The following is a 26,871-nucleotide window of genomic DNA, read 5'->3' as shown; positions in this document are numbered from 1 at the left end:
GGGGTTTCCCCCCCCCCCCCCTCCGGGCAGGAGCTGGTGAGCCAGGGTGGTTTTTTGTTTTCCTAGGCCAGGAGCTGGGGAGGGTGGGGTAGCCATGGGTGGGGGCGGGGGGTTAAGGGGCTCATAGCAGAGCCCCCCCAAGTGGCATGGAACAGTGGGGGGCAGTGAGGATTGCCCCTCCCACCCGCTGCTCCAGGCAGGAGCCAGAGAGTGAGGGCTTTTTTTTTTTTTCAAAGAGCTGGGAGCTGGGGCCAAGCAGGACAGCCATTGAGAGCGGGAGGGGAATGGGGCCTGTGTGATTTGGAAATTCGGCTCATTCGGTAGCAGCCAAATCTCTGAATCGGATTTGGCCGAATTGATTCAAGACAGTGATTCGAATCACCTAGTCGAATCAGTGTCTCCCGAATCGTTCAAAACTGAATCTGACGGGAATACTAGCTGCTTTGTACAGGCCTAATAGCTATCCTATTCTGCAGACTCCATTCACTAGATATATGATAGGGGAAGCAACCTAATCCCAGAGAAAGGAAAGTGAATGACTTGTTGTCCAAAAGGATCTCTGTGGTAGACGTTTTTCTTTTCAGAATCAGCAGCATACAGTTCTTCTGATTTCAGGGGAAGACAACACTGATTGAAGGAACTAAGATATGATATTATACTTTCCCTTACAAAGGGAAAGTATTAAACCATTTCCCCTTTTTTCATATTCTCAGGAAAATGTTTTTTTAGCTGAACTGTATCTGGAATGAACAAACTATTTGTGCTCAAACTGCACTCTCAACCTTTTTCATTTCTTGACTTCAAAAGTTTTAGTATTTTGTTATTTATATTTTTAATTTTTTTAAAGTTTTAATTACAATTTTTCCTTTCTTTACACTACATTAAAACTACATAAACAATGAATCTGAAGAAAAATAATCTCCTTAAGTCATATCTCTATCAATCTTCTCTAGATTTTTTTGCCCCCAAATTCTAAGACTTTCCAATAAAAGAAAAAAACCTTATTTTTCTTTGCTTTTTATTATTGTTGATTTAACAGCTAATTTCTTTAAACTTTTGTGTCTGTTTTTAATGTATATCTTGTATTATTTTAATGTATTAAAAAGCCTGCTGTGTAAATAGGAAGTGGATGTGACAATTCATGAATCCACAAAACAAATTGTGTTTTTGATTTTTGCCTCTGCTTAACTAAATACACATGTATTATTGGGATTATATACAAATGGTGCAGGGAAGGAATAATATCCTATATACCTTTAAAAAAAAAAAAAAGTAATTTTGTCTTGATGAGATGCATAAATTGTGGGCAGTCATGAATTTACAGAAAAAACCTTTGGAAAATGAGCTAATCAAGACAATTACATCAAAAATAGAAAATAAGTTTTAAATGTTTTTGTGAAAATTAACTATAGTAGATGTATTCGTTTTTGAATATATGTACTAGCTTATTTACTGTGCAGTCTCCAATAGCTGTTTGGAGTGGTGGTAGGGTTAGGTGGTGAAGTGGACTTGTAATTTTAACCATTCTCGAAATGTTAGACTCATAGGTTCATAGATGTTAGGGGCTGGAAGGGACTTTAAAAGGTCATCAGGCCCAACCTCCCTGCACTTGAGCAGGAAAGACTTCTGGGATCAGATGACCCCAGTGAGGTGAGCATCTAGACTTTTTGAAGATCGTCAGGGTAGATGGCTATACCACCTCTGAGGAGAGCCTGTTCCAGACCCTTGGCACTCAACTTATAAATAAGTTATGCCTTATGTCCAGTCTGAAGTGATCTTCAGTCAGTTTGTACTCATTGTTTCTTGTATTTCCCTGGGGGGGCCTTGGTGAACAGATGCTCCCCATATGCCTGATGTACACCCCCTAATATGCTTATAGGCTGCTACCAAGTCCCTTCTGAGTTTTCTCTTCTCCAGGCTGAACAGTCCCAAGTCTTTCAGCCTCTCCGCATATGACCTGCTCTCTAGACCTCTGATCATGCACTTGGCCTTCCTTTGGACTCTCGCAAGCTTCTACACATCCTTCCTGAAGTGCAGCACCCAGAACTGGATGCAGTACTTCAGCTACGGTCTCATGAAGGCTGAGTAGAGTGGGAGGATGACATTCTTAGTCTTGCTTGAGATGCATCAGTAGATGCATGCCAGTGTTTGATTTGCTCTGGCAACTACCGCATCACATCGATGGTTCATGTTCATTCTGTGGTCTATCACAACACCCAGGTCTCTTTCAGTTGTGGTGCTGGCAAACAGCACTACTGAGCCTGTAAGTGTGTTGCAGATTAATTCTCCCCAGGTAGAGCACTTTCCATTTCTCCATATTAAATGTTAAGATCTGCCCACCTCACAAGCTGGGCCAGGTCAGCCTGTATTGCCAGCTTGTCCTTGAGTGTGACCACACTCCCGCATAATTTGGTGTCATCTGTAAACTTTGCCAGTTCACTTTTAATACCCGAATCCAAATCATTGATGAACATGTTGAAAAGCACTGGTCTGAGTACTGAACCCTGAGGGACTCCACTGGCCACTTTCCACCATGTTGATTCAGTTTCGTCTATCAGTACTCCCTGGGTCCTACCTCGGAGCCAGTTACCTAGCCACCAGACCGTAAAGTAGTTAAAGTTGCATTTTCCCAATTCTACCATGAGGACATCATGGGAGACTAGGTCAAAGGCCTTTTTGAAGTTCAAGTATATGACAGCCTCATTTCCCCTATTCAGGTGGCAAGTTACCTGATCATAGAAGGAAATGAGGTTGGTCAGGCATGACCTGCCCACAGCAAAGTCATGTTGGCTATCCTTTAGGATACTGCCTTCTGTTAGCCTATCAATAATGGATTCTTTGATAATTTTTTTCCAGGATTATACCAGGGACTGAGGTCAAACTGATTGGCCTGTAATTCCCTGGGTCCTCCTTTCTCCCTTTCTTGGAGATAGGCACTACATTGACCCTCTTCCAATCTTCTGGGACCTCTCCTGATTACCACGAGTCTTCAAATACTTTGCCATACATTGCACAATGATGTTGGCCAGTTCTTTTAGCACTCTCGGGTATATATAGTTCATCTGGTCCTGCTGACTGTAGATATTCAGCCTCTCTAGGTGTACCCCCACAGAATCTTCACCAACTATGGGAGGGTGATCACCCCCACCTTAATCATCTTGTATTCTGTCAAACAGGTTAACACCCTTGGACTGATGGAATACTGATGTGAAGTATTCATTTAGGAGTTTGGTTTTGTCCCGAGTGTCGGTTATCAGCTATCCCATTTTGTTCATCAGGGGCCATATACTTCCCTTATTTTTTCTCTGACTTCCTATATATCTAAAGGACTGTTTGTTGTCCTTGATTCCGGTTGCCAATTTATATTCAGTTTGTGCCTTCACTTTTCTAATCCACTCCCTGCAGGTGTGGGCTATTGCTGAGAACTCCTCTTCGGTGGTAATTTCTGATTTTCATCCCTTGTAAGCTTCTCTTTTTAATTTCAGGAGGTCCGTGACTTCCCTATTGAGCCAAGGGCGGGTGGGAGAATCTCCCAGCCCTTTTGTTGCCTTTCTTACTAAAGGGAATGGACTTCCTTTGTGCTCCTAAGATTGCCCCCTTGAGGAATGACCACTCTTCTTGTACTCCTTTCCTCATCGGCCCATGGCCCCACAGGGCCTCATCAACCACTCTAAGCTTGTGGAAGTCAGTTTTCTTAAAACCAAGGATTTCTACTCTACTGATTGATTTCCCTAGCTTATCTTGGATGGAGAAGGTGATCATCTCATGGTTACTGTCTCCCAGTTTCCTTTTGATCCCCAGGTTGCTCACTAGATTGTCCTCTTTGACCAGAACTAAGTCTAGGAGTGCCTTGCTCCTGGTTGGCTCATAGACTTTCCGAGTCAGGTAGAGCTCTTCTATGCAAATGAGGAAGCTTTGTGAGCAGTCAGATCTTGCTGTGTGCTCATCCCATGAGATGTCTGGGTAGTTGAAAAAACACATGATGAGCATGTTCTGAGACCATGCAGCTTCTGCCAGTTCTCTAGAGAATTCTTGGTAGAGTGCTTCCTCTTGGTTTGGAGGTCTGTAGTAGAGTCCTACAGTGAATCCCCTTCCCCATGCTCTCCCTATATTTTGACCCAGTGGGTCTCAAGTTGCCCTTCTTTGTTGCCAATCTCTGCTTCTAGGGAGGTGTAATGTTCCTTCACGTAGAGAGCAACTCCTCCACCCTTCTTCCCAAGACAGCCCCTCCTATGCAGGGTAGCCCTCTTTTTTTTTTATGTGCAGGCCTTTAAAAAGTGGAAGGATATTTCTAAAAGATTTGTTTCAGTTTGGATGATTATCTTGGACCCTGGCAGATGTTATATTTATCTTTTTAATGTATTAGGATGCAGGGAGCTGGTGTGTCCAGAGGGCAGCAGAGCCACTGGGCAGCACCAAACCTTTTAAGTCTTGACCGTGGAAAATCTGAGATCAGTGTGTCTTCCTGATGTTGAGCTCATGGTGCCCTGGGACCAAGTGCACATCTGCTTTTTTAAAGGTCCTGGAGTGGCATGAGCCTGAGATTGGAGAAAGTAGGCTTCTCTCTACATCAGTCATAGTGCTCTGGAACCGTGCAAGGCATGCATGAGCTACATGGCTTGCCTTTCAAGATTCTGGCAGGGGGAGAGCCCACAGCTGTAAATGGGTCACAATGGCAGGCACCCTTCCCCCCACAACAGTTCCGTGATTGGAATCAGAGGAATTTTATGGTCAATCTGGAAAATGTGATGTCCAGTCATGCCAGACATGCCTGGTGGGATGCACAGTTTTGGGGATCAGGCATAAAATGTCTCTGACCACGTTGTGCTATTATATTAACATTTGTAAGAGGTCTTGATGTAAGGCTCTGTTTTAACTTGTTTAATATAGAAGCCATGTAGGGAGAATTAATTTAACCAGTTTGACAATGTTTAAGTTCATGTCTATTTGTGGATATGGGTGAAGTTGATTTGGAGATCACCCTTGCCCTGTAAAATCCTCGCAGAAATGAGATAAGGACTTTGCTCAAACTTCTTAGATTTAGGAAAGTGAATAGCTACTAGAAAGGTAATATATACTGTCTTTTTTTCCATCTCAAACAGTTTTTGTCTTAGTGTCATCAGGTTTGCCCTTCTTTTCAAGCAAATGCAGTATACTAAAAACATTTAAGTGCTTGGTTCATAGAGAAATGTTTACACAGTTTTGCAATAATTTATATGTGTTCTTATTGAAAATTCCAAATGCTTTGCTAAATATTACCTCTATCCATTCACTATCCCTTTTTTTTGTTCATTTTATTAAAGATGTCCATACACTAATGGGCATGCAAATTTCATTATTAAAATGAACATAAATGGCTTGTATTCACATATCTGGTACAAATATTGTTGGTTGTAGCTGTGTCAGTCTAAGGACATATGCAGACAAGTTGTTTTTTTGGGGGGTAAATGTGATATATCTTATTAGACCAACTAAATAGTTGGAAAAATTGTTCTTTGCAAGCTTTTGGGCAAAAACACCCTTCTTCAGGCATTTGGAGAATCTGCCTACCTGAAGAAGGGTATTTGTGCCCGAAAGCTTGCAAGGAACAATTTTTCCAACTATTTAGTTGGTCTAATAAAATATATCACATTTATCCAAAAAACCTTGTGTGTCTATCTGGTACAAGCACTTTTGAAATTGTTGCACTTATAGTGAATAAAAAGACATTATTTTTAAAATGTACTGATCTGTTTGCAATATTTTTATCTATTGTTTTATGACCTTTGGAAATTTCTCTTTTAAGTTTTACCGGGCAGAAATTGAAGCTCTTCATTCATCTGGAACAACTGCAGTTGTTAAATTTTGTGATTATGGAAACTATGAAGAGGTGCTACTAAGCAACATCAGGCCCATTCACGCAGATGCATGGGTATGTGATAATAAACTGTAGGAAAAGATATAAATTACATAAGCTGTATAAGATATTTAGTTCTAATTAATCCATTTCCTGGAAAGGGCATAAAATGTTAAAAAAAAAAAAAAAAAAAAAAAAAAAAACCCACACAAACCCCAACCCCTGCCCCACACTAATGTAGAAAAATTATTTAAAACTGATTAGACCTTCCATTTACCTATGTAAGCATCTCAATAATGTTAAATCAAAAGAATCCAATGGCACTTTTATGTATAATATATTGTTTTCAATATGAATATCTTTCCATATATGTTTCCCGAAAATAATTTGTATATGTAATATGGACATTTTATGCATATATTAGTCTCTCAAACTTGTGTTTATATATAGAATACTATTGTATACAGTTGTCAAAAAAAGATTTTTGCTTCAAAACAGTTACGCTGTTTTCTTTCAAGTAAAAACTGAGAAGCAGCTTTTTTCAAATATATCCTACTGGTTTTTATTACATGTATATGCATATGCTAAAAAAGAAATGCATTTGTCATGAGTTTTGTGTTTTGAGTATTCTTTGCCAAATATTACTCCAGTACTGTATTATTTGAGATTCTTTCATAAATTTTTAGCATGTGCTGTAGTTCATGAAATCTAATTTTAAAACCTTGATATGTAAGCTTCATGGAAAATGAACAAAGCCAAATTTAGCTAAAAAACAGATGTACAGAATCCCTTCTTTTTTAATAATTGTTATGAAAAAGATGCACAAAAGGTTATGCTGACTGGCATAATTAATTCTCTTCTTTATTAATAGAGTATCAATGTCTCTGTCATTCTTAAGGATCTTGGCTGTCAGTGGTTTTATGGCCTTTATCTTCTGGGTACTTCATAATTAGCATGGTTGTAGTAGTCCTTTCAAGACTAAACAGTCATCTACTATTGACTGCCAGTTGTATTTTGTTTTCTGTTACTGTCTCTCACTTTCTTGTAGCCCCCTTGTGGACTTTTTGCATCTCAACAGAAATCTGAAGTTCCTTCCCGTTGATATATTACTTTCCCTATGGATTTTCAGTTTGTTTCCAGTTGTTGAACTGTCATTTGATCAGCCCCTTGCTGTAGTTTTATTTCAAATCTTGACATACAAAACATTCCACTTACATTACATCTAATCCTTCTCCCTGTTACAACCCCCTTTTTGGGAGAGGTTTCACACCATGGTCTCAGGATATTTATGGTATAAGCCCTGAGATTTTACTGTTTTCCTGAAAATATATCCATGTAGTTTTCAGTTTCTGTGATGTGATAGCTGTTTGTGTCTTGTTCTTCACTTTTCCATATACTGCCTGTGGTATTCCTTAACTCTCATTATAGGATTCTGCTCTAGTAGATCTTTTTAAAGATGACTTCTGGAGCACTTGCTCTGTCTTGCTTTCTCTCGCTCGCTCTCTCGCTTGCCCTCGTTCGCCTCCTCTCGTGCTCGCTCCCGCTCTCGTTCGTGCGCGCTTGCTCACTCTCACGCTCTTGCTTGTGCTTGCTCTCTTGCCCTCTCGCTTGCTTGCATTCGCTTGCTCTCCATATATTAACCAATGACAGAAGAATGATCCAGTCAACCTATACAACACGGTCAAATTTCCATGCTTAGTTTAGTTTAAGATTTGGTGATAATTTCTTTTTATAATTAGGTATATATCCACTTACAAATAAAATTCCCTTTCTTCCCTCTGTTTTCAGTGGAAGTGGACATGTACGTCTGTTCTAGTCTCATAATACTGCCTGGCTTCTTCTGTCATACTTAAAAACATTTTTGGAAGCAAGAATCAGGGTGCCAGGAAGAGCTTTAGCTGTTTGTCTCCATAGTTTAGAATATAGTAATTCTCAAGATATGTCTATTCAGTCTGTTTCTCAGATTCCTTTCCTCCATTACACTTTTTGGTGCATTTTATCCAAAATTTCTCAGTGTACATCTGTGTGGTAAAAGTACTTCTCTTAGGATGAGGACATATGAAAAGAGAGCTTAAGTCCTGCTTTTTGAGGGCCTGAGCACCCAAATGACTCTGAGATACTTCTGACCATCTTCATTAACAACCAAACCGCTAACTGAAGAATGCAATGCTTATTAGTGAGTGTTATTAGGGACAACAGATTTTATTTGCATTTTCAGTATGTATAATGGGTTGGATTGCTTTAGTAGAAAACTTTTTGCTGTCTTGCGATGTAGATCCTGTGCACCTAAAATACACTCTGATTTCCACTTCATTTGAAGAAACTTGCAAAATAACCTTGAGACTCCTGTAATTCAGATTACATGTGGAATCTAATGACATATAGTAGTGTTCTACCTGTAGGGTACATTCATTGCCTCCTCTGTGGGGTTATTTTAAATCTCCACAATAGCTACCTTGCTCTTATTTCTGGCATTGCTGGATGCTAAAAATACAGAAAACCAAGCTAACTGTGATATTTGATGAGTTATATGAAGGGACTGTTGAAGGATTTGTAAAAGAGCCCAATCTATAATCTACACATGTAACTGTTAAAGAATTGTTGATCTTAACTTTTTTTTGCTTAGCTCTTGCAATAGATGTCTATATACCTTGAAATCTTTATATTTAATGATAAAACTGCATATTACTTTCCAGTGTTTCAGAGTTCATTTAGTGTGCTCTTCTCCTACAGAAGTTTATACAAATGTACCCATTTCTCTAAATGTAGTAGAGTTCACTTAATGAAAATAATGTTATATTGCCAACAACAAAAATACATAAAAATTTTTTTGACATAAGAGTTGCTTGTTGTTTTCTTTAAAGATGTAAAGTTAAACTAATAAATTGAAAAGCATGGAATGTTAAGGGACTTCCTGACTAAATTAATAGCTTGTTGTGTGGGGAAAAAGAAATAAAGTTAAGATGTAATCTAAATTTAAAGTGTTAATTTTGTTCTTTAAGTTGTAGGACTTTTTTTTTTTAAATCTACAATACTGCTTTTTTATTCTTAGTGTGCGTCTGCTGACTTGACTATCAAAACTATTTCCTTTCCCCTTTTTTATCCTTTCTCCTCAATTATTATTTTATAGGGTTTTCTCCTGAATCTCTACAAGTAGAGCTTTCATCTTATGTTTATATTTGCCTTCCTTATAATGTAAAGGAAACCAACATGCTTGCTTGCTTTATTTCTGCACATTGTAACCTCATTTGGGTGCCCCTAGAATCATATATTAAGGCTGGGTTTATAGGAGATTTTTTTCTCATGGCCATTTTCACTTCATTGAAAAACAACATTGACTAAAAAATCATGTCTAGAGTTTGCCACAGACTTCTCCTCCTTTATCCCACATGACAGTATCTCTTTACAGATCAGTCAAGTTAAGTACAGCAATCCTTGTTGTTACACATTTTGCTTCATAGAGGCAGAGAAACCGTTTATTGGCTTATCTCTTGCAATGAACTCTCCAGTTATTAAGGAGTTGAAGAAGGAAAAGAAGAAGCATCTTGGGGCATTTTCTGGTGTCATTTTTGCAGTCATTAGTTCTCTTTTGAGAATTGGCTATCAATATTGTCCCTATGCTAAAACTTTTTGTGAGCAAGACATAGCAGCATGCTATTTCCTACCTCACAATTTTAAGTGTTTTTACAGATTTGTTGGCCTTCTCCTGGTTTCTAATTCCAGGTGTTCATCACATTTTGAGACCGTTCTTTGCAGCAATGTACATGGTTTTCTTGAGTAAAGTTTCTAGCTGCTGCTTCTGCCAAGGTTCATCCATGCATTTCTGCTTTGGTTAAGTAATTTTACTGGAAAGTTGATGCCAGTCTCTATGAGGCTCAGGAAAATGCTCTTGATTTTAAAACAGCATGGATTCTTTGAAAGATTTGACCTTTTCTGACCTTTTTTGTATGGAAAACTCATCTTTTACTTCAGCCTCACACCATACTATCCTCTGTTTGTTTTGAGTGATTTTGAAGAGCCAAAAGGCCAGTCACTCATCTTCAGACTTCAGCATTGCTACAGCATTGCATCTGGACTCCTAAAAGATGGTGCCAAAACCTTTAGCTTTTCTGACTGGTTCCTTAATTGAGTGTATGTCACTAGCTCAGCCACTCAGTAGCTCTTTCTCAAACCACGTGCTCTGTGGCTACAGGGATTGCCACAGTTTCTTTGTATTTTGGTAGGCTTTTACTTTTACTTTTTTCTGGCACTTTCATGAAAAATGGTTGGAAACGCCATTTTTCTCAGCGATCATAGAAACGTTATTTTTTACAGTTTCCACAAAAATTGCAAAACTGCGACTTAAGTAGGTCCCTAATTATTAAGCTTACTGAATGCTGATGCATGAATAATGCCATTCCTGTGACACTTATGTAAATACTTAGCATGTTTTTCCTCTTGTTTCCTGCAAATTGAGGCATCAAGTAAAGTTCTTCTAATACAGTCATGTTTGCTATAGGGACCATTGGAGACCTCTCTGTATCTAGTTGCGTCTGCAACTAGTACTTATCACTGCTTTGAGAATTTTGGCTCCCTTGCCAAATTAAGAATTAGGAGTTCTTGTTTAATGGTTAAATACAGTTAAATGTTCAATGAATGAATGAAGATTGTCTTCTATAGGGTTCTTTCTTCCTCTAGCACTCATTTTTTATCTGGAAGGCTGCTACAGCAGGCTGTTTCTACAGGGGGTCTTGGGGCTTTCTACTACCATGCAACTTGTAGTCTCAGGTATTCAGAGGTATTTTTTTTTCTGGGCTTTTTTTGTGGCATTATTTTCTTCATATATGATAGTTTAATCAGTTAAACTATAACAAAACAAGAGTTGCTTGAGGTTAGAGCAGGCAAAAATGATTTATTTTGGTCCTTCTTTGCCCTTTCTTGGCACAGTATTATTTGACTTAATGAAAACAGAGAGAGGATTTTGTTGGCCAGTTGAGAAGCACCGATCTGTCTCAGACCATGTTGTATTATTTCTGGCCACTTTTCTGAAGAGGTTGTAAACTCCAGATTTAGAAATGGAAAGCAACCAAGTAGTCCCCTACCATTCTAATCTTTTGTCTTTAGGAAAAGTCTTAACATAGCCTAAAATGTGTTAGGTATCAACGTTTTTAATATGATTTTCACTTTGGAGATGAGTAGTGCTTGCTTTTTTAAATTTTAAGAAAGGAAATAATCTAAAGGAATAACCTTTCCTTTAAACAATTTTCTTCAAAAATAAATGACTTTCAGATGAGAGTATGATCTGTTCTGACCACTATTTTAAGCTTCTCTTGACTTTCTCAAGAGTTCCTTAGTTTTGTTTTTTTAATAGGACGTTTTTTCAAGGCTTGTATGTAGGTCTCAAATTCAGTAAGCTGTTATCTTTAACAGTTTTCCAGTGGGAAAGGCATTTCCTGTAGATGAAGCTAATTTGATCAGTACATATATCAGTTTTAACCAGAAACAGGCACATCTATTTAGGTACTGTTCATTATCTGTTGTTTTCTCTTTGGAAACATGATTAAAGCTTGGCCAGAAGAATCAATGATAGCTGTTTATCATAGGTAGATATTTTCATGTTCTGCTTCCTAGCCTTTTACCCATTAATTTAGGGGAATTTCATTTAGCCTCTAATGGGTTACCTCAAGAATTTTATAAACTAAGGACATTGAAGGAGTATCTTGATTAATTTGACCTGTGTAGGTCTTTGCCTCCTGGGAAGAGGGGATGTGCACATTTGGGATGATAATGCGGAAAAGAAATTATGGCAAATCTATTTTATGAAAAATAATTAGTAGATTTTTTCATTCTCATTTTGAGCTATTTCTCTAGTATACAGTACATTCCATATGGTAGTTGAAAGATTATATTGTCATCCTTGCACAGTTATGCCAAATGTCCTGTTATTTTCAGTTTTCTTGGTTGGCATCCTGAGAGCATTATCAAGTTGTCTGTTAAGAGATGTTCTTTAGTTGAAGATGAAAACAAAACAAAAAAATGATTAAATTGCTGTGTGGAATGAACTGGCTGTGTAAAAGCTCATGCTCCCAGACTTTTAAGTGAAGAAGGTGAAATAATCCATGTTAGTTCCTCTTAAATATAATTGAAATACCAAGAAGATCTATAAAATCTTCAGACAGACATTTTTGTTCTGAAGCTGTTATTTGAAAGATACTGGCAAAACTTTAAGTCTTTCTTTCCGGGTGTTAATTACGCCAATTCAATTGCAAAGTTTTTTTTTTTCTTTTTGTCCCACAAAAGGCTTTTGAAGATCACTGTCAAATGAGAGTAGGCTTCTGAGAATATGCAGATCCAATTACAACTATAGGTGGATAATGATAGCTTAGCAGTCAGTCTTGCTCTGAAAGCCATGAGTGAATATAAACAGGAAAAGAAACTTTTTTGCTCCAAAATATTTTGTATAAAAGGATTCTTCTGCCTGTGTGCTTTGTGATGACTCAATTATGTTCTGAAACTTATATGAGAGATTATGTACACCTCAAACTAGTACATACTAAGACAATTTATAGACTGTGGTAACGACCAGGTTTGGCTCTGGTTATTTAGCAAGTTTAGGGAAAAACCAAGTAATCTCACTAAATTACTATAATCCAGTGTGATTTATTATGCTACATAGCACAATTTGAAAAGAATACACTGGCTAATTGTTCAGGGGTATTCTGCCTGATAAGCAGCATTTACATAGTAAATGAAACAGAAGAGAGGCAACAATTTTTGTGGATGATATCTTTTATTGGACCAAACACATGGTAAAATAGAAGAGGCTAGTTTTCATTTTTATCCTTAAATTTGGAGTAAGCGGTGAAGGAATGTATGTATAATTTTGTAGCTCAGATAAGAGTTATTCCTGTTTAAGGGATCTTTAACTTAACTCAAAAGCTGTGGGGGAGTGTGGCCACACATCAGGGTAGGTTAACAATCTGGGTGGACTCAGACAGATTAGTTAGATGGGCGGACCAGAACCAGATGATGTTCAACAGTGAGAAGTGTAAAGTGCTCCATCTGGGGAGGAAAAATCCACAAAAAATGTACAGGCTCAGGTATGCTATGCCAGCAAGCACAAAAGGGACCTGGGGGTCATAATTGACTATAAAATGAATATGAGCCACCAGTGTGATGCTACAGTTAGTAGAGCAAACAATATGCTGGCATACATCAATTGATGTATCTTAAGGAAAGTTCTTCTCCCATTCTACTCAGCATTGGTGAGGCTGCAGCTGGAGTACTGCATCCAGTTCTGGGTGCCATACTTCAAGAAGGATGAGCCACTCATATGATTAGAGGCCTGAAGAGAAAAGAGCCACTCATGTAATCAGAGGTCTGAAGAGCAAGCCATACCAGGAAAGGCTGACAGATATAGGACTGTTCAGCCTAGAAAAGAGAAGATTTCAGGGGGATTTGATGGCAGCTTACAAATATATCAGGGGAGAGCATCAGGGGCTAGGTTCACCAAAGCACCCCAGGAGAAAATCACGACCAACGGTCATAAACTCCTAGAAGAAAGTTTCAGACTGGATATAAGGGAAAATGTCTTCACGGTTTGTGAGACCAAACTCTGGAATAGACTCCCAGCGGAGGTGGTGCAGGAACCTTCCCTGGAGATCATCAAAAGGAGACTGGATGCACACCTTGCTGGGGTTATTTCACCCCAGCAGTCTTTCCTGCCCAGAGCAGGGAGGCTGGTCCTGATAATCTCATGAGGTCTCTTCCAGCCCTAAACTTTTGTGAATCTGTAAAAAGAGTCATTACCATTTCCAGAAATGGGAGAACTATATTTCTTGGCATACTGGTTAAACCTTGCACGGAGCAATTTATATTTCTTCCTACTGTGCTCGAAGGCAAACAGAGTTTGAGTAGAACAAATTTTGAAGCTTTTACAGAATCTAGAACTAGGAAGATACTTCATTTTTCTTTATGTTGAGTTTAGTTTGAATAATTAGTTAAGTTGTGCTCAATCTCTGGCCCATGGGGCTGTATCATCCATCCGGCAGGGCTCTCAAAAGGCCAGAAATTTGTCAGCGGAGAAGCTGTGCCAACATTAATTGCTATGGCTTCCAGAACCATGGCAATTTAATACTGCCACCACTCCCCTGCTACCAAATGTCTGGAGCCATGCGGAGCCCCCATATGTCAAGTAACACAGCCCCATGTGCGAGACCACAGTGCAAGGGGTCATTTCTGGTCTGATCTGGTGCTTAGGACACAAGACACCAATGTGCTGATTTCATGCTGGATCAGACCTATAAACCAAACCTGGCCATGGGATCCATCCTGCGGACTGGCCTGCATCTCTCTTGCAGGGCTGAAAGGTTAAGCACCACTGAATTAGATCATTTTCTTTGTTTACCAAGAGAAATATAGTAACCTTTCTAACTGTTACTACATGGATAGTATGTGTCATGTACACTGTTAGGAATCATCACAGTATTTCCTGAAAAAACAAAATTGGAATTGTCTGTGGGTTTCTTGGATATCCTTATTTGATATTTGTTTTTAAATATTGACCTTTTAATATAAACCACGTAGGTCTTAAAGTGTGCATCTACACATGCAATTAAAGTGATGTGATAAACTCTGTAGCAGCGTGCGCCAGAGAAAATTGCTTCTGGGTGCAACATCTATGCATATGCCTAGGACCGCAATGATTTGATGCAGGGCAGAGCAGCCCCAGGCTGGCAGGCTCTGGGTGGTGGCGGTAGGCAGTGGAGGGATTGGCAGGAGCCAGGAGTCTGGCCCCTGGCTGGCTGGCTGACCAGGCACAATTTGCGCCCAGTGGTCACAGTCTACATGTGCATTTAAGTGAACTTAATGACAGTGTCCCTGACAGTACTATCTTATGGCAGAGTTAATTTACTATATCCTAATACTGGTGCACGTGTAGACTGTGATGCTATACTACAGAGCTAGTTAGTCTACTCCAAAGTAAAGTGTACATGTCGATAAACTCAGAAAGAATGGAATAGATTGATATCCCCCTGAAGACTAATTTTTTGTACCTAAATGACTTCACCCCCATCAATGCAATATGTTAAGAGCCTTCATACTACTGTCTTAGTCTTAGATATAAAATATTGAATAAGTGACATGGGGGAGAATAATTATGTTTATGGTTAAGTGATTGTCAATTTGTACATTTTCATAAAAGAGCTACTTCCTTATTTCTTTAGGGAGTTTGCACAAGTAGTTTGGATGGTCTCCAAAGGAAAAAAATAAAAAGGATCATTTACTTCAATTAGGCAATGAGCCGAAGTATTATCTTTGAGGTTAAAATATTCACCACAGTTTTTGCACATCTAGGACTCCTGAGAATTTTTTGTGGTGCAATACCTGACTTGATTTTCTCAGATGAGGACTTCATACAGATATCTTTACATTAAAAATACTGACACAGTACTTAGCCCCAGAATGGACTTGGAGGTTTCTTTAATTTTCAGGTTGTTAGAAAGTAATTCCAAGTTTTAAAGGTATTAAATTATCACCTGCTACTGCCCTGTTATCTGCTTTCCAGAACAGAGATTTGCTGTATGAATTTTAGATTTCAAAGCCAAAAGGGGCCACTCTGCTCATGTAGTTTGATCAGGAGCTCCTTGAATTAATTATTGTTTGAACTAGAGCAGATCTTCAACAAAGCACTCCATTTTTATTTAATAATTGTCATTAACAGAAAATCAACTAGAACTTGTTGTAGTAGTTTCCTCACCGTTTGAAAATTGTACCTCATTTCTAGTCTAAATTTAGTTAGCTTCAGTTTCCATACATTAAATATTTTTATACCTTTTTCTGCTAGATTGAAGAGCCCTCTCTCAAAGTTTTGTTCTCCAGCAATTTTAAATTGTTTGAAATATCTCCTCTCATAAAAGTAATATACTATCAATTGTATACCTTTCAGCATCTCCATTGGAGCTTTCAGATCTAGTATTCATTTTATTCCTTATAGATATAAAAATCTTTCCCATGATCTAAGCTTTTTAGCACCATTTACATAATACAGCCATTAAAAAAGTCAGGTAGCTATGCTAACTAGTTTAAAATGCACAGATAGTAGCAAATAAAGTAGCATTTTTTCTGGTAAACAATGCTCTTTCATAAATAATATTTGGGCTCCAAAAATTTGGTTTTATCATGTACAATAATTACAGTATTTTACTCGTTATTGTACCTGCCAGAATTGAGTTAAAATGTCCTCAAATGTAGTTTTGGGGGGAGAAAAGAGGGAATGTCAAAGATTTTTAAGACTACTACTTTCCTTTCTAAAATTATGGATTGTAATTCAGTGTTCAAAATGTGTTTAAGAGCTTCCTGCCCAAGCATCCTAAGTAATAAGCCACTAAAAGAACAGGGGCTGGTTATCAGGATAGCTATGAATCTGCATTGAAACATTTTGTAGTTTTAAGGTGTTAATACATTACAGTCTATGTCCTTAACACCATGAGTAGATTTTTCTGAATTGAGGCAGGAAAACCCCAGAAAACGCTTAAGTAGTACAGGGGCCAGACACATTGTTCCACGTTCTGTTTTATGTGGGAGTATCGAGGAGCCACTGTAGAGGATCTTACACCTATGGAAGATGGCTGTGACAATAGCAGAAATTTGTGCTGATACAATCTGTGTATTGGGAAGGCTGGTGGAGCCAGTTTCCTGGCAACATGAAGTCTATATCAACTTGATTATGTCAGCTGTTTTCACTGCTTGGCCTCACCTCTGCCAAGGTCTAGAACTCCACCTGAGGCACAGCCGTCAAAAATGCCATTCATTACTGGTGAATGCACAGCTGAGGCCTCGCTTGGAGTATTGTGTCCAGGTTTGGATGCCACACTTCAAGGAGGATGTGGACAGTTTGGAAAAAGTTCAGCTCAGAGCAGCAAAAATGAATTTAGAGGCCTGGAAGGCATGAGGTACGAGTAAAAGTTGAAAGAACTAGGGGTATTTAGGCTAGAGGAGAGAAGACCAAAGTGTGGATTTGATAACAGTCTTGCAATATCTGAAGGGCAGTTAGAAAGAGGATGGAGATGGATTTTTCTTCATGAATGTAGGCAGCAGAACTAAGAACAATGGCCTCAAACTTCAGCAAAATAAGTTTAGGTTGGCAATTAGGAGGAACTTTCTGACTATGAGACTGGTCAAGTATTGGAACAGGCCAACTTGAGAAACTGGAATCTCCATCCTTAAAAGTGTTCAGGAGCAGGTTAGACAGACACTTGGCAAGGATGGTTAGTCAGGGATGCTCCCATCTAGAGGAGGGGGCTGGAATTAGATAACCTTTTGATGTCTATTCTTGCCCTATTTTCCTATGATCTTCTGATCACTGTTTTAGAAGATATGTAAAATCTAGCCCCAAGTGAAAAAAATCATTCTGGCACTAGAATTAGTTCCAACCGAGGTAAAGGAGGGGAACTGCCGGCAAAAGGCTTGATGTCTTGACCTGAAAAGAACTACATAGCACCATGTCATTGGGAGAGCTACATCAAGGAGGAAAGGGAATAACTGAAAATGTGAGTAAATCTTGCTTGTTTGGGTTTTTATTGTATAGTGTTTTTTTACTGCTTATGTGTATTGAAAAAGCTTTTAGTTGGATTCTAAACCAGTGTCTGTTTATATGCTAACATAAAAATTGCCAAAGGAAGATTTCATTGTTCTTATCTTTCTTGTAGCAGTTGATGACATTGCTAACACCTATTAGGAGACTATTTTTGCCTTGCTTAGGTGTTTGTGATGTTATTATCATCTAGAGAAGGTTCTTGAATCCTCAACTCTGATTTTTAGCAGATTAAAAAATTCAATTTTTATGCAAATTTTGTTTTAAAATGTAAACATTTATAATTTTGAAGCTTGCTCATAATGTTGAGAAACTAACTTTTGAGCTAGCTATATATATATATATATATATATATAAAAAAAACATTTTCTTCATTTTTAATTACTGCATGGAGAATTAGCTTTCTTCTAATTATTTCTTGGATTCTCACAAATATTCAAAATCTTGAAGAACTTGTGTTTGTTGTTTTAAGAACTAGACACTGAAGTAATGTTCCCATATCATTTCACTTGTTGTTCTGACTGGATCTTGAGAAGCATCTGCACATATTTTTACAGATACCACAATTTACATGTGAAGCACACCTTTCTGCATTCACATAGACTTGTACTATGTGCAGTGCATGAATTTCAGTTTTCCTCTTACATGGAGTTATTTCTATTCAGATTTTATGTTTAGACCAAATGTGGATGTGGGGAAATATGTGCACATGTAAGACTTTTTTATATTAGAAAAAATTACATGTTTATGATGGTTTCAGATCTGGCAGCCAGCTGTAGAATAGGTCTTACTTTATCAGACAACGGCTTTCTTCTAACAATGTGAACCTTTTTTCTGTCCATTACCAAAAGTAAGGATGAATGGTCTCTTTCTGAGTAGTTGTCATTATTTTGTTAATTGTGCAGCAGAAAAGCAAACCATCTTCTTTATCTCAGAAGGAAAATTTTAATTGTGTGTGTATATATGTATTCTAGTCTGTACCAACTCTCCTGAAATCGTACATCTCAAGTTTCCAGCACTGAAATCTATATATAGAATTAGTTTAACTGCTCCTGAAAGAGCGCCTTGCCTGCATAATGTTGTAACGTATGTACGGTTTTCTAAGATAGCCATATCTTGCTGCTTGGCACACTGGAGCTCAACCGAGAGGAGCTGCAGAAGTTGCATGCTTGCCTGCATAATGCATTGCAGACAGATGCACTGCTTCTTAGTTGTGCTTCATGTGTTTCCTGAAAACTGACCCCCTAGCTGCAGCAGCGGTGTTGGTGTTGCCACACTCTTAGCAGGTTCTCCTGGTACTCCAGTTGATAAACCACTGCTTTAATGGAAGGAGATTACACAGCTTCCCTGGGCAGCTTATTCCATGTCCTATGACTGGTGTAGTTAGGGAGAGAGTTAATCTAAAAAAGGACTTGCTGCATTTTAAACCAATTGCCCTATGTTCTGTCCTCTGGCAATTTAAAGCAGTGTTTCTCCATCTTATTGTGGCAAACTTTTAAATGTTTTAAAGGTTGCTATCATGTCCCCTTAATCTTGATATCCTTTTCTACAAACTAAACATACTTAATTCTATTAACTTTATGTAGTTTGTTAACCAACTTATTTATTATATTTGGCCTAAGACATGCATTCATTTGTAGTGCTACAAAAATAGAACGCTATAGGGTGTGCAGATGTGCAGAGCCCCACCCCCTAAGTTAGAGTACTACAATGTCCCTGCATAGGTACGCATTCTAGCCAGTAGATAAGGGACTGTTGCTTTCCCCTCTGCCTCCAGAGAAGCCCTTCAGTGAATCAGAAAGACTCACTGACAAGCTCTATTTCTGTGACAGCAACCTGATCCTCTGCATCTTTCAATGTGTAGGAATCAACAATAAAAACATTTAAGGGCACTAGACCCTGTGGAATCTCATTTGAGACCTGCTGTCTGCTATCACTTCATTTATCTTTACTTTTTGCATATAGTTCAATCAGTAATTATGTATTCACCTAAGAGTGATTCTGTTTAGCCCAGTAGTACCAAGCCTTCTTTGCCTGTGGCCTGGATGAGTGGCTCAGGATCAGTCCATGGGCCAGAACCTTTATGGGGTTGGTCCATGGGTTTGATCTAGCATGCTGGACCAACCCTGTGCCCACATCCAGTTATGGGCCAGACTAGACTAACCCCATCTGCCCAGATATGTCTTCAACCTGGACCAATGCCAAGTACCTGTATCTGGTAGTGTGCCAGGCTAACCCGGTGTGTCTGGATCTAGCCTTGTATTGGCACAATCTGGCATACAGGGCTATGTTATTTGGTCCACAGGGCTCCTCAAAGATCTGGAAATGTCAGCTGAGGAGTGGCAATTAACACTGCCACAAATTTCTGGACCCTTGGAGAAGCCCAGCAGGCTGGATGACATGGCTTCCCAAGGATCTGGCTTGTGGGCTGGAGATTGAGCACCCCATGTCCAGCCATGTTCCTCCATTTTGTAAGAATGCCATGTACGACTGTGGAAAAATGTCTAACCAAAGGACAGATGTACTCTGTTTAAGTCTTGGGACTGTACACTTTTTACAGGAACAACTTGTGTTAAGCTTTTCATTCTTCAATTAGGCTTGTTTTCTTGCTTTGAGGGGCTCCTCATACACAGTGGTTCTAAACCTTTTTAGACTGAAGGCACCCTTCCACGCTTTTTTATGAAATGAGTGGCACTGCATTTCAAAAACTAATTTACTGCAGGGTTTACTTTCTAGCACTGTCCAGGCAGTTTGCGTGAAGGAAGGAGTCTCTGAACAGGAACAAAGCTGTGCTTAGCTTCTTGTAGAGGGGAAGAGGTCAGGCAGGGATGAGCCTGAGCCTATGCTTATTGCTCATTTCTGTATACATTGCTTACCTCCTCATGCTTCAGGGGACCTTTTAAAGGATCTTGTGGCTCCCTGGTTGAGAATCCCTGCTGTAATAACAACCTTTATGGCTTGTAGTCTGGTTCATTATTTATCAAATTACATGTAATATAGTTAGGTTACAAAGTAGACTGTGGGGTGAAAGATGCTATGCTATGCCCAAGAGTGGTTGATGCTCAAGATGATTATATAGGTAACTGATTATTGTAATATAAATAATTGGTAACACATTGGGGCTGGCTTCATCTTGCTGTTATATTAAGCAGATCATGTATTTTTCCTATAACTACTGAGGTAGATATGTTATGTTATACTGCATGTACATTCTTCCTATTATCCATCAAACTGACTACTCTGTCAAAAAAGGGAAATCAGATTGGTTTGATTGATTTTTCTCCCCCCCTTAACAAGTCCATGTTGGAGGTTAGCGGTCACCTTCTCATTCTTCAGATACATATGGACTCTTCCATGGTTTTCACTAATAATTTCCCAGGTATTGAAGTCAGGCTGACTTCAGTTTTTTGTCTTGGCTGGATTGTAAGCCCTTACCTGTTTGATTTAAGATTCTAAGCATATATTGTTTTTTTTCTCCTCCTGAAGGTAGTAGCTGTATTTTAGAGACAAATGTAGTGTGCCATATAATGTAACTTACATATTATTTCTTTTGAGATGAGAGAAAATCTGCATTGCATCTTAATTAGCAAATTGCTTTTCTAAAAAAACTGGTATATAAGAGGACTACATTTTTACTTAAAGGCTATTAAATATTGGATTGTCAATATTATAGTTAAAACATTTTTAAAACTCAGTACAAAAACCATTCATTTTAGCAGAAGGAAGAGATATTTTTCTATTAACTAACATATCAAGGCAACTCTCTGGTTACAAATGTGCAATGATAAAGGTAAATAGGTATTTATCAGGAAATCGCAAAAGTAAAGATTTTTTGCCTTGAGAATATTATGACATCTTGCAGGATTAAATATTTGTGAAGATTTCAATTAGATTTTAAGCTTTTGTGCCATCAGCTATAATTTGCATTTACAAACATATAACTTCCATGTTTTAATTTTTTAGGGGACTGATTCTCTCATGGCAGAATAGTTACTGTAGTGAAGGGGGTGCTGAACATCTGGCCTGCAGAGCGATAGGTATCCAGGGGTTCCCGTGGATCAGGAAATTTGGTAGTGGGGGAGCAGTGGCAATAAATACGGCTTCCCTCTCCCACTGCCAAATTCCCAAATCCTTTGCAGTGGGTTGGAGCCAGGTCACTCCTGCTCCCTACACCCCCATGGTTGGATGAGCCAGTCCATGCCTCTCCTCCCAGGCTGGATGGGGCTGGACCATGCCCCTTTTCCCCCCTGTGAGGCTGGGCTGGGATTAACTCAACCCCCCTTCCCTCCATGTGGCTGGACCATGGCCCCTCCCCACTGCAAAGCTGAGTTTGGGCTGGGCCATGCCTTTTTACCCCATGGGGCTTGGCCACACTACTCGCCTCCCCCTGTGGGGCCAGGTCGGAGCCCTAACCCCCCATGAGGCTGGATGGGGACCTGGAGCAACCTCCCTGTGTCGGATTGGGACCATGAGTCAGACCTCACCTGCAGACAGCCTGGGCACTGATAATCTGGCCCGCCGGCCAAAAAGGCACCACTCCTCTAGTAGAATTACTGTAGTAGAGTTGGATCCTAAGTTCACAGGACTGCTAACTTAATTGGGATGTACAAGGTGCAGGAAATAGATCCTTCTTTTAAGCTGAAGAAAAAGAACAAAATATCACTACATACTGGTACTTGATTCAAAGTCCTTTGTTATTGTACACTTTTCCAGATCTAATGGAGATTCTATTCCTACTTGTTTCTATGTCTTTGTCTTTAGGTTATTTACTTTTTGGAAAAAAATGATTAGTCCCCTGTCAGGTGGCTATTACATAGTCTCCTACTTTGTATTCAGGATACTGATCTAACAGAGAATCATTTAAAAATGATAGTTATGTACAAAATTGTTGATGCTTTTAGCACAAAATTTTCTGCCGAGAATATAAATGCTCTAAAAATATGCAGCTTTATATTTTTTTCAATATTGGTAATATTTATCAATTTAGAATCTCTAACTTGAGAGGTAATGAAAGGGGTTTTGTGGTTGGAAAGTTCTAGAACTAACAAAATTAAGGTTCATATTTTACTATGCACAAAAGATATATGTATCAGAGGATTTTGTATTAAAGGACCAGACAAGTAAATATAAAACTGCTTGAATTTTGGCAGCATACTAGGGGTAAAAGCAGTGGGGAAAGATCTTGCATGACTAATTTAGTTGCCGTTTTTAGGAAAGGAAACTTGTAACTTATGTTATGAAGAAGTCCATGAAATCATTACTGAAAAGCTTAAACAATAGCAGGCATAATGAATATGGATTTCACTTGAACATTTAATGCTCTGTGGGTATGTCTACACATGTGCTTTAATGCGCATTTGCTATCCTGCACATTAAGCATCACCTAAGAAGTGTGTACTTGCACTACTGTGCATTAGCACAGCTTAATGCACATTTTAGTACCTCATATTGGAGGTACTAAATTTAATGCGCGTTAGGAAAAGCACGTTAATTCATGTGTAGACGTGCCCTTTATGCATAGTTTTTGTTAAAGAACAGGGAAGGAAAATTCATGAAATCTACATAAGGAAGGTTTAGGGTAGGGATAGGCAACCCGTGGCATGTGAAGGCATTTCACATGGCATGTGTGTCTCAAGGAAGGGGCTGGGGCTGTGCTGACACAATGGGGATTGGGCCCCTTGCAGTTCCCCTGTCATCCACTGCTGGCACGCCAACATCTTACAAGTCAAGGTTGCAGGTGTTTTTGGTGCTCTGCCCAAAAACGTTACTGACCCCTGGCTTGGGGTATAAGGGGAATGAGTTAAGACACATCTGTATGCTCTTCTGAAGTTTCAGCTTTATAATTACTTACTCTCATCTTTTTACTGAAATTCTCATGAAGGAAGTGTTCTTTTTGAGAGTAAAGGTTTCTAGCTGAAGCATAGCAGAAGGACAGGAAATACAAACACAGGAATGAAGATTTAAAAAAAAAAAATGAATAAATAGAAAGCTCAGTTTTATGACTGATGGTTCTCATGGAATTCCATATTCAGACAGCAGGTAAGTTAGGAACTGAATCTATAGCCTACATAAAATGACAGCCTGTACTGTAAAGAATAGAAATAGGACTTAAAGTCCAATAGTACATTCAAGTAGTAGCATAAGATGAAAATAGTGTAAGGTAGAAAGATTGCTTTTCTAGAGGAGGTAGAGGCATTATAAATGGATGTGAATTATCCTAGACCTACATACAATGCTAATGCATAGTAATTACGTAGGTATTGTTTAAAGTCTCAGGAAGTTTATCGGTAAATCTTACAAGATCATATAGTAATTCCATTTTATCCCATTAAGTGAAGTGGAGTTATGTTAAGATTTTTGCAGTAAATATCTTAGTAATTCAAGTTGCAGCAAGGGAGGTTTAGGTTGGATATTAGGAAAAACTTTCTCACTAGTGGGATGGTGAAGGGCTGGAACAAGCTACCAAGAGAGGTGGTGGAATCTCCATCCTTGGAGGTTTTCTAAGGCCAGGCTTGACAAAATCCTGCCTGGAATGATCTAGTTGTGGGTGGTTCTGCTTTGAGCAGGGTGTTGGACTAGATGACCTCCAGAGGTCTCTTCCAATCCTAATTTTCTATGATTCTGTGGGCATTTATACACATACCTTTTCAGGCCACGACGTGCCAGATATCTGCCGTTTCAGAGCAGATTCAGTTAATTAAGTCTGCTCTGCACATGAGCTGATGCAAACTGCACTATGCCGTATGCAATTATATAAATGGCGAAACGCGCATCAACATGCAGAAAATGGCAGTGGTGCGCTTTTGAACTAAAGCACCTCCAAAGTGCTTTAGTTCAAAAGCACACCACTGCCATTTTCTCAGCGCTAACATGCATTTTGCTGCTTATGCAGCTGCACACACCACAGCGCTGGGTGCTTTTTAAAGCATGTACAAATGCCCTATGATTCTAATTCCTTGTAACTGCAGTTTTCTGACACCACTGTCTAAAAGTAAGCCCACATTTAGATTAATGTATACAAAACTTATCAATGTATTATAGTAATGATGATGCTGAAAAGGGGCAACAAATTATTCAAGATTTTGGTGTCAAAATTAGGAATATATTATCTAATCAGTCTACTGAAAAACGAAGAGATATGCATGGGCTATGTGATATATAAATTAGCATGTGTACAGAGAGATTGAGAATTACAACTATATATCTTTGAAGAAACTAATTATTTAAAGTTCTTATAGTAACAAGTTCTAGAAGTAAAAATTAAATAAATGGATTACGTAAAATATTCACGTTTAAGGCCTACTATTGACATTTACTCATCCTGAACAATACCTTATTCTAGAAATATTTGCAGCTACAATAATGGGAGTATTCACTGATTCATGTGCTATTCAGCATATGTAAAGCTGTGGAATCAGGAGCAGATGCTGAATAAGGGTGTGACTTTTTATCCGAAGCAGAAATTACAAAGTGTGTGTGTGTGCATGTGTACATACGTTATTAAGGAAGTACCATGAATGCTGCTTGCGGCAAATCCTGCAAATCCAGTGGGAAGACAGATGCACCAACATTAGTACCCTCCTGCAAGCAAACACCACGAATATTGAAGTGATGGTCATCCGACATCAACTTTGTTGGGCCAGCCATATCGTCTGGATGTCCAACTCCAGACTTCTGAAGCAAGTTTTATTCTTCCAGCTCAGCTAAGGTGTACACTCAAGAGGAGGGCAGAGACAGCACTTGAGGGACATCCTCAAAGTCAGCTAGGAAAAAAATGCTACATTGCTCATGGGAGACTAAAGCCCAGGGCCATCCTAAATGGAGGAAGAGTCTGCTGCAGGGATTTCAGTACTTTGAAACCTCATGACAATGACAGAAGTTGGAAAAGTGAGTGTGACAGAAACAGTGTGTCGCAGACCAAATAAAAAATCCAGCACCACCCAACCCACACAAACGCATCTGAGCTGCAGTAGAGTCTGTCGATCCCAGATGGGCCTCATCAGCTATCTTTGGACACATGGATAAGACAGTCGTGGAAGACCGTCATCTTGGACCGTGCGGGATTGTGGAAGACAATGTGCACATAAATAAAAGTCACCGATACATGTGTAAGTTGAAATAATTTAGGAAAAAAATGTTCACTTAAATATGAGGGAGTGGAAATTAGAGGGAGTCTTTGTGAAATCTCTGTTATTACAAAAACAGATAATTTTCTTGCAGTATAGTTTCTAGGGAGGTTTATGTTGAAAACTTCTCAAGCTACCCATAAAATATGAATCTGTAAGCGCAATCTATGTGGGTGTCCTGATATTTCAGCCTCCATGCTGGTTAAACTCTTGCCTTTGTGATGAGATTGAACAAAGATGCCAGTAAATGACAGATTTTGTGGCTACCTGTCTAATAGCAGCTGGGCTTAATTTTTGCTTCTGTTTCTCCCAGTCTAAAACTGTCTGAATATCGGTATGCTACTGAAGAGTTTATTTTTTTAGAAATTTGGAAACTGGTGTGGTTATGCTTCCCAGATGTTCTAGGATTGGAAAAGATTTTTGTGTTGGCTGTCTGACAACTTCTGCTGAATTGTTTTGATATTCCTGAAATTCGGTTAATGGTGTTTTTAGATTGCCTAATGTCCTGGATAGATTTTTTTTTTAGTATTTATAAAAATAAATTCATTTCCCCAAAACTACTGTCTTAATGAATATGAGTCAGATTGGCAACTGGTTATCTAATTTGCTGTGTAGCCAGGCATTTCTATGCTGTCTTGTACCTTACTATTTTAATGTTTGTATTTTGAAGCTTCCTGAAGTGTTGGTGGCCAGTCATATTCTGTATGCCTGTTACATTAACAGACTCAAGCCTGCATGATGTTTTTTTCTCTTAATATTTATGTAAAAATTTAAGATTTAATTTCTCACTTAATAATCCCTGGAAATTATTAAAGTAGTATGGATAGCTGATTACTCTTTATTTGTCGGTTGCATTTTACTCAGGCCCTTATTAGAATTCAGGTATAATTTAGCTTTCTTTCCTTCTTCTAACCTATAACTTTTTGGTGTTTTCTTTATGGTAAAACAACTATCTCCGTATGAGGTATGATTTAGATAGCAATACTTCACATGCAGTATTTCATGCAGTACCTTTAAGGTAGGCATTTAGAGATGGAAAGCTCCAACCTAAAGTGCTAACTCTTGATACAGGAGAACCACTGGGCATTTATACCCAATCTTTGGGAGTGACGGGATCTTTAGATAAAGTGCCTCTGCCCCCATTTTTAAACGCAGAGGTGCTGATGCACAAGATGCTGGAGACTGTTAATTACCATGCTCCAGCAGATTCGATTAATCGAGTCTGCTTCTACGCACTGTAATTACAGCGCATTGGAGCAGCCTTACTGCTCATATATAGGCGCCCACACAGGCTACTGTATGATAGCTGTGCCTAATTTATTTTGCCATACAGA

General features: G+C 38.8%; 1 protein-coding gene across 8 annotated transcripts in view; it reads left to right on the top strand.

Moving 5' to 3' along the window:
• The window catches only part of TDRD3 (tudor domain containing 3), a 157,165-nt gene that overhangs the window by 112,246 nt on the left and 18,048 nt on the right, over window positions 1-26,871 (top strand). For 5 of the 8 annotated variants that reach the window (XM_025207723.1, XM_025207729.1, XM_025207727.1 and 2 more), the window contains 2 exons: window positions 5,786-5,911; window positions 15,663-15,806. In XM_025207723.1, the coding sequence (XP_025063508.1) occupies window positions 5,786-5,911; window positions 15,663-15,791 (255 nt within the window). In that variant the 3' untranslated portion in view covers window positions 15,792-15,806. Of the gene's footprint in view, window positions 1-5,785; window positions 5,912-15,662; window positions 15,807-26,871 lie in introns of those variants that run through there. The other 3 variants (XM_006026723.2, XM_006026724.3, XM_025207728.1) reach the window with 1 other exon arrangement.

The sequence above is a fragment of the Alligator sinensis genome, unplaced genomic scaffold, assembly GCF_000455745.1.
Source record: "Alligator sinensis unplaced genomic scaffold, ASM45574v1 scaffold80_1, whole genome shotgun sequence".
NCBI lineage: Eukaryota > Metazoa > Chordata > Crocodylia > Alligatoridae > Alligator > Alligator sinensis.
This window is presented reverse-complemented; position numbering and strand designations above follow the sequence as displayed.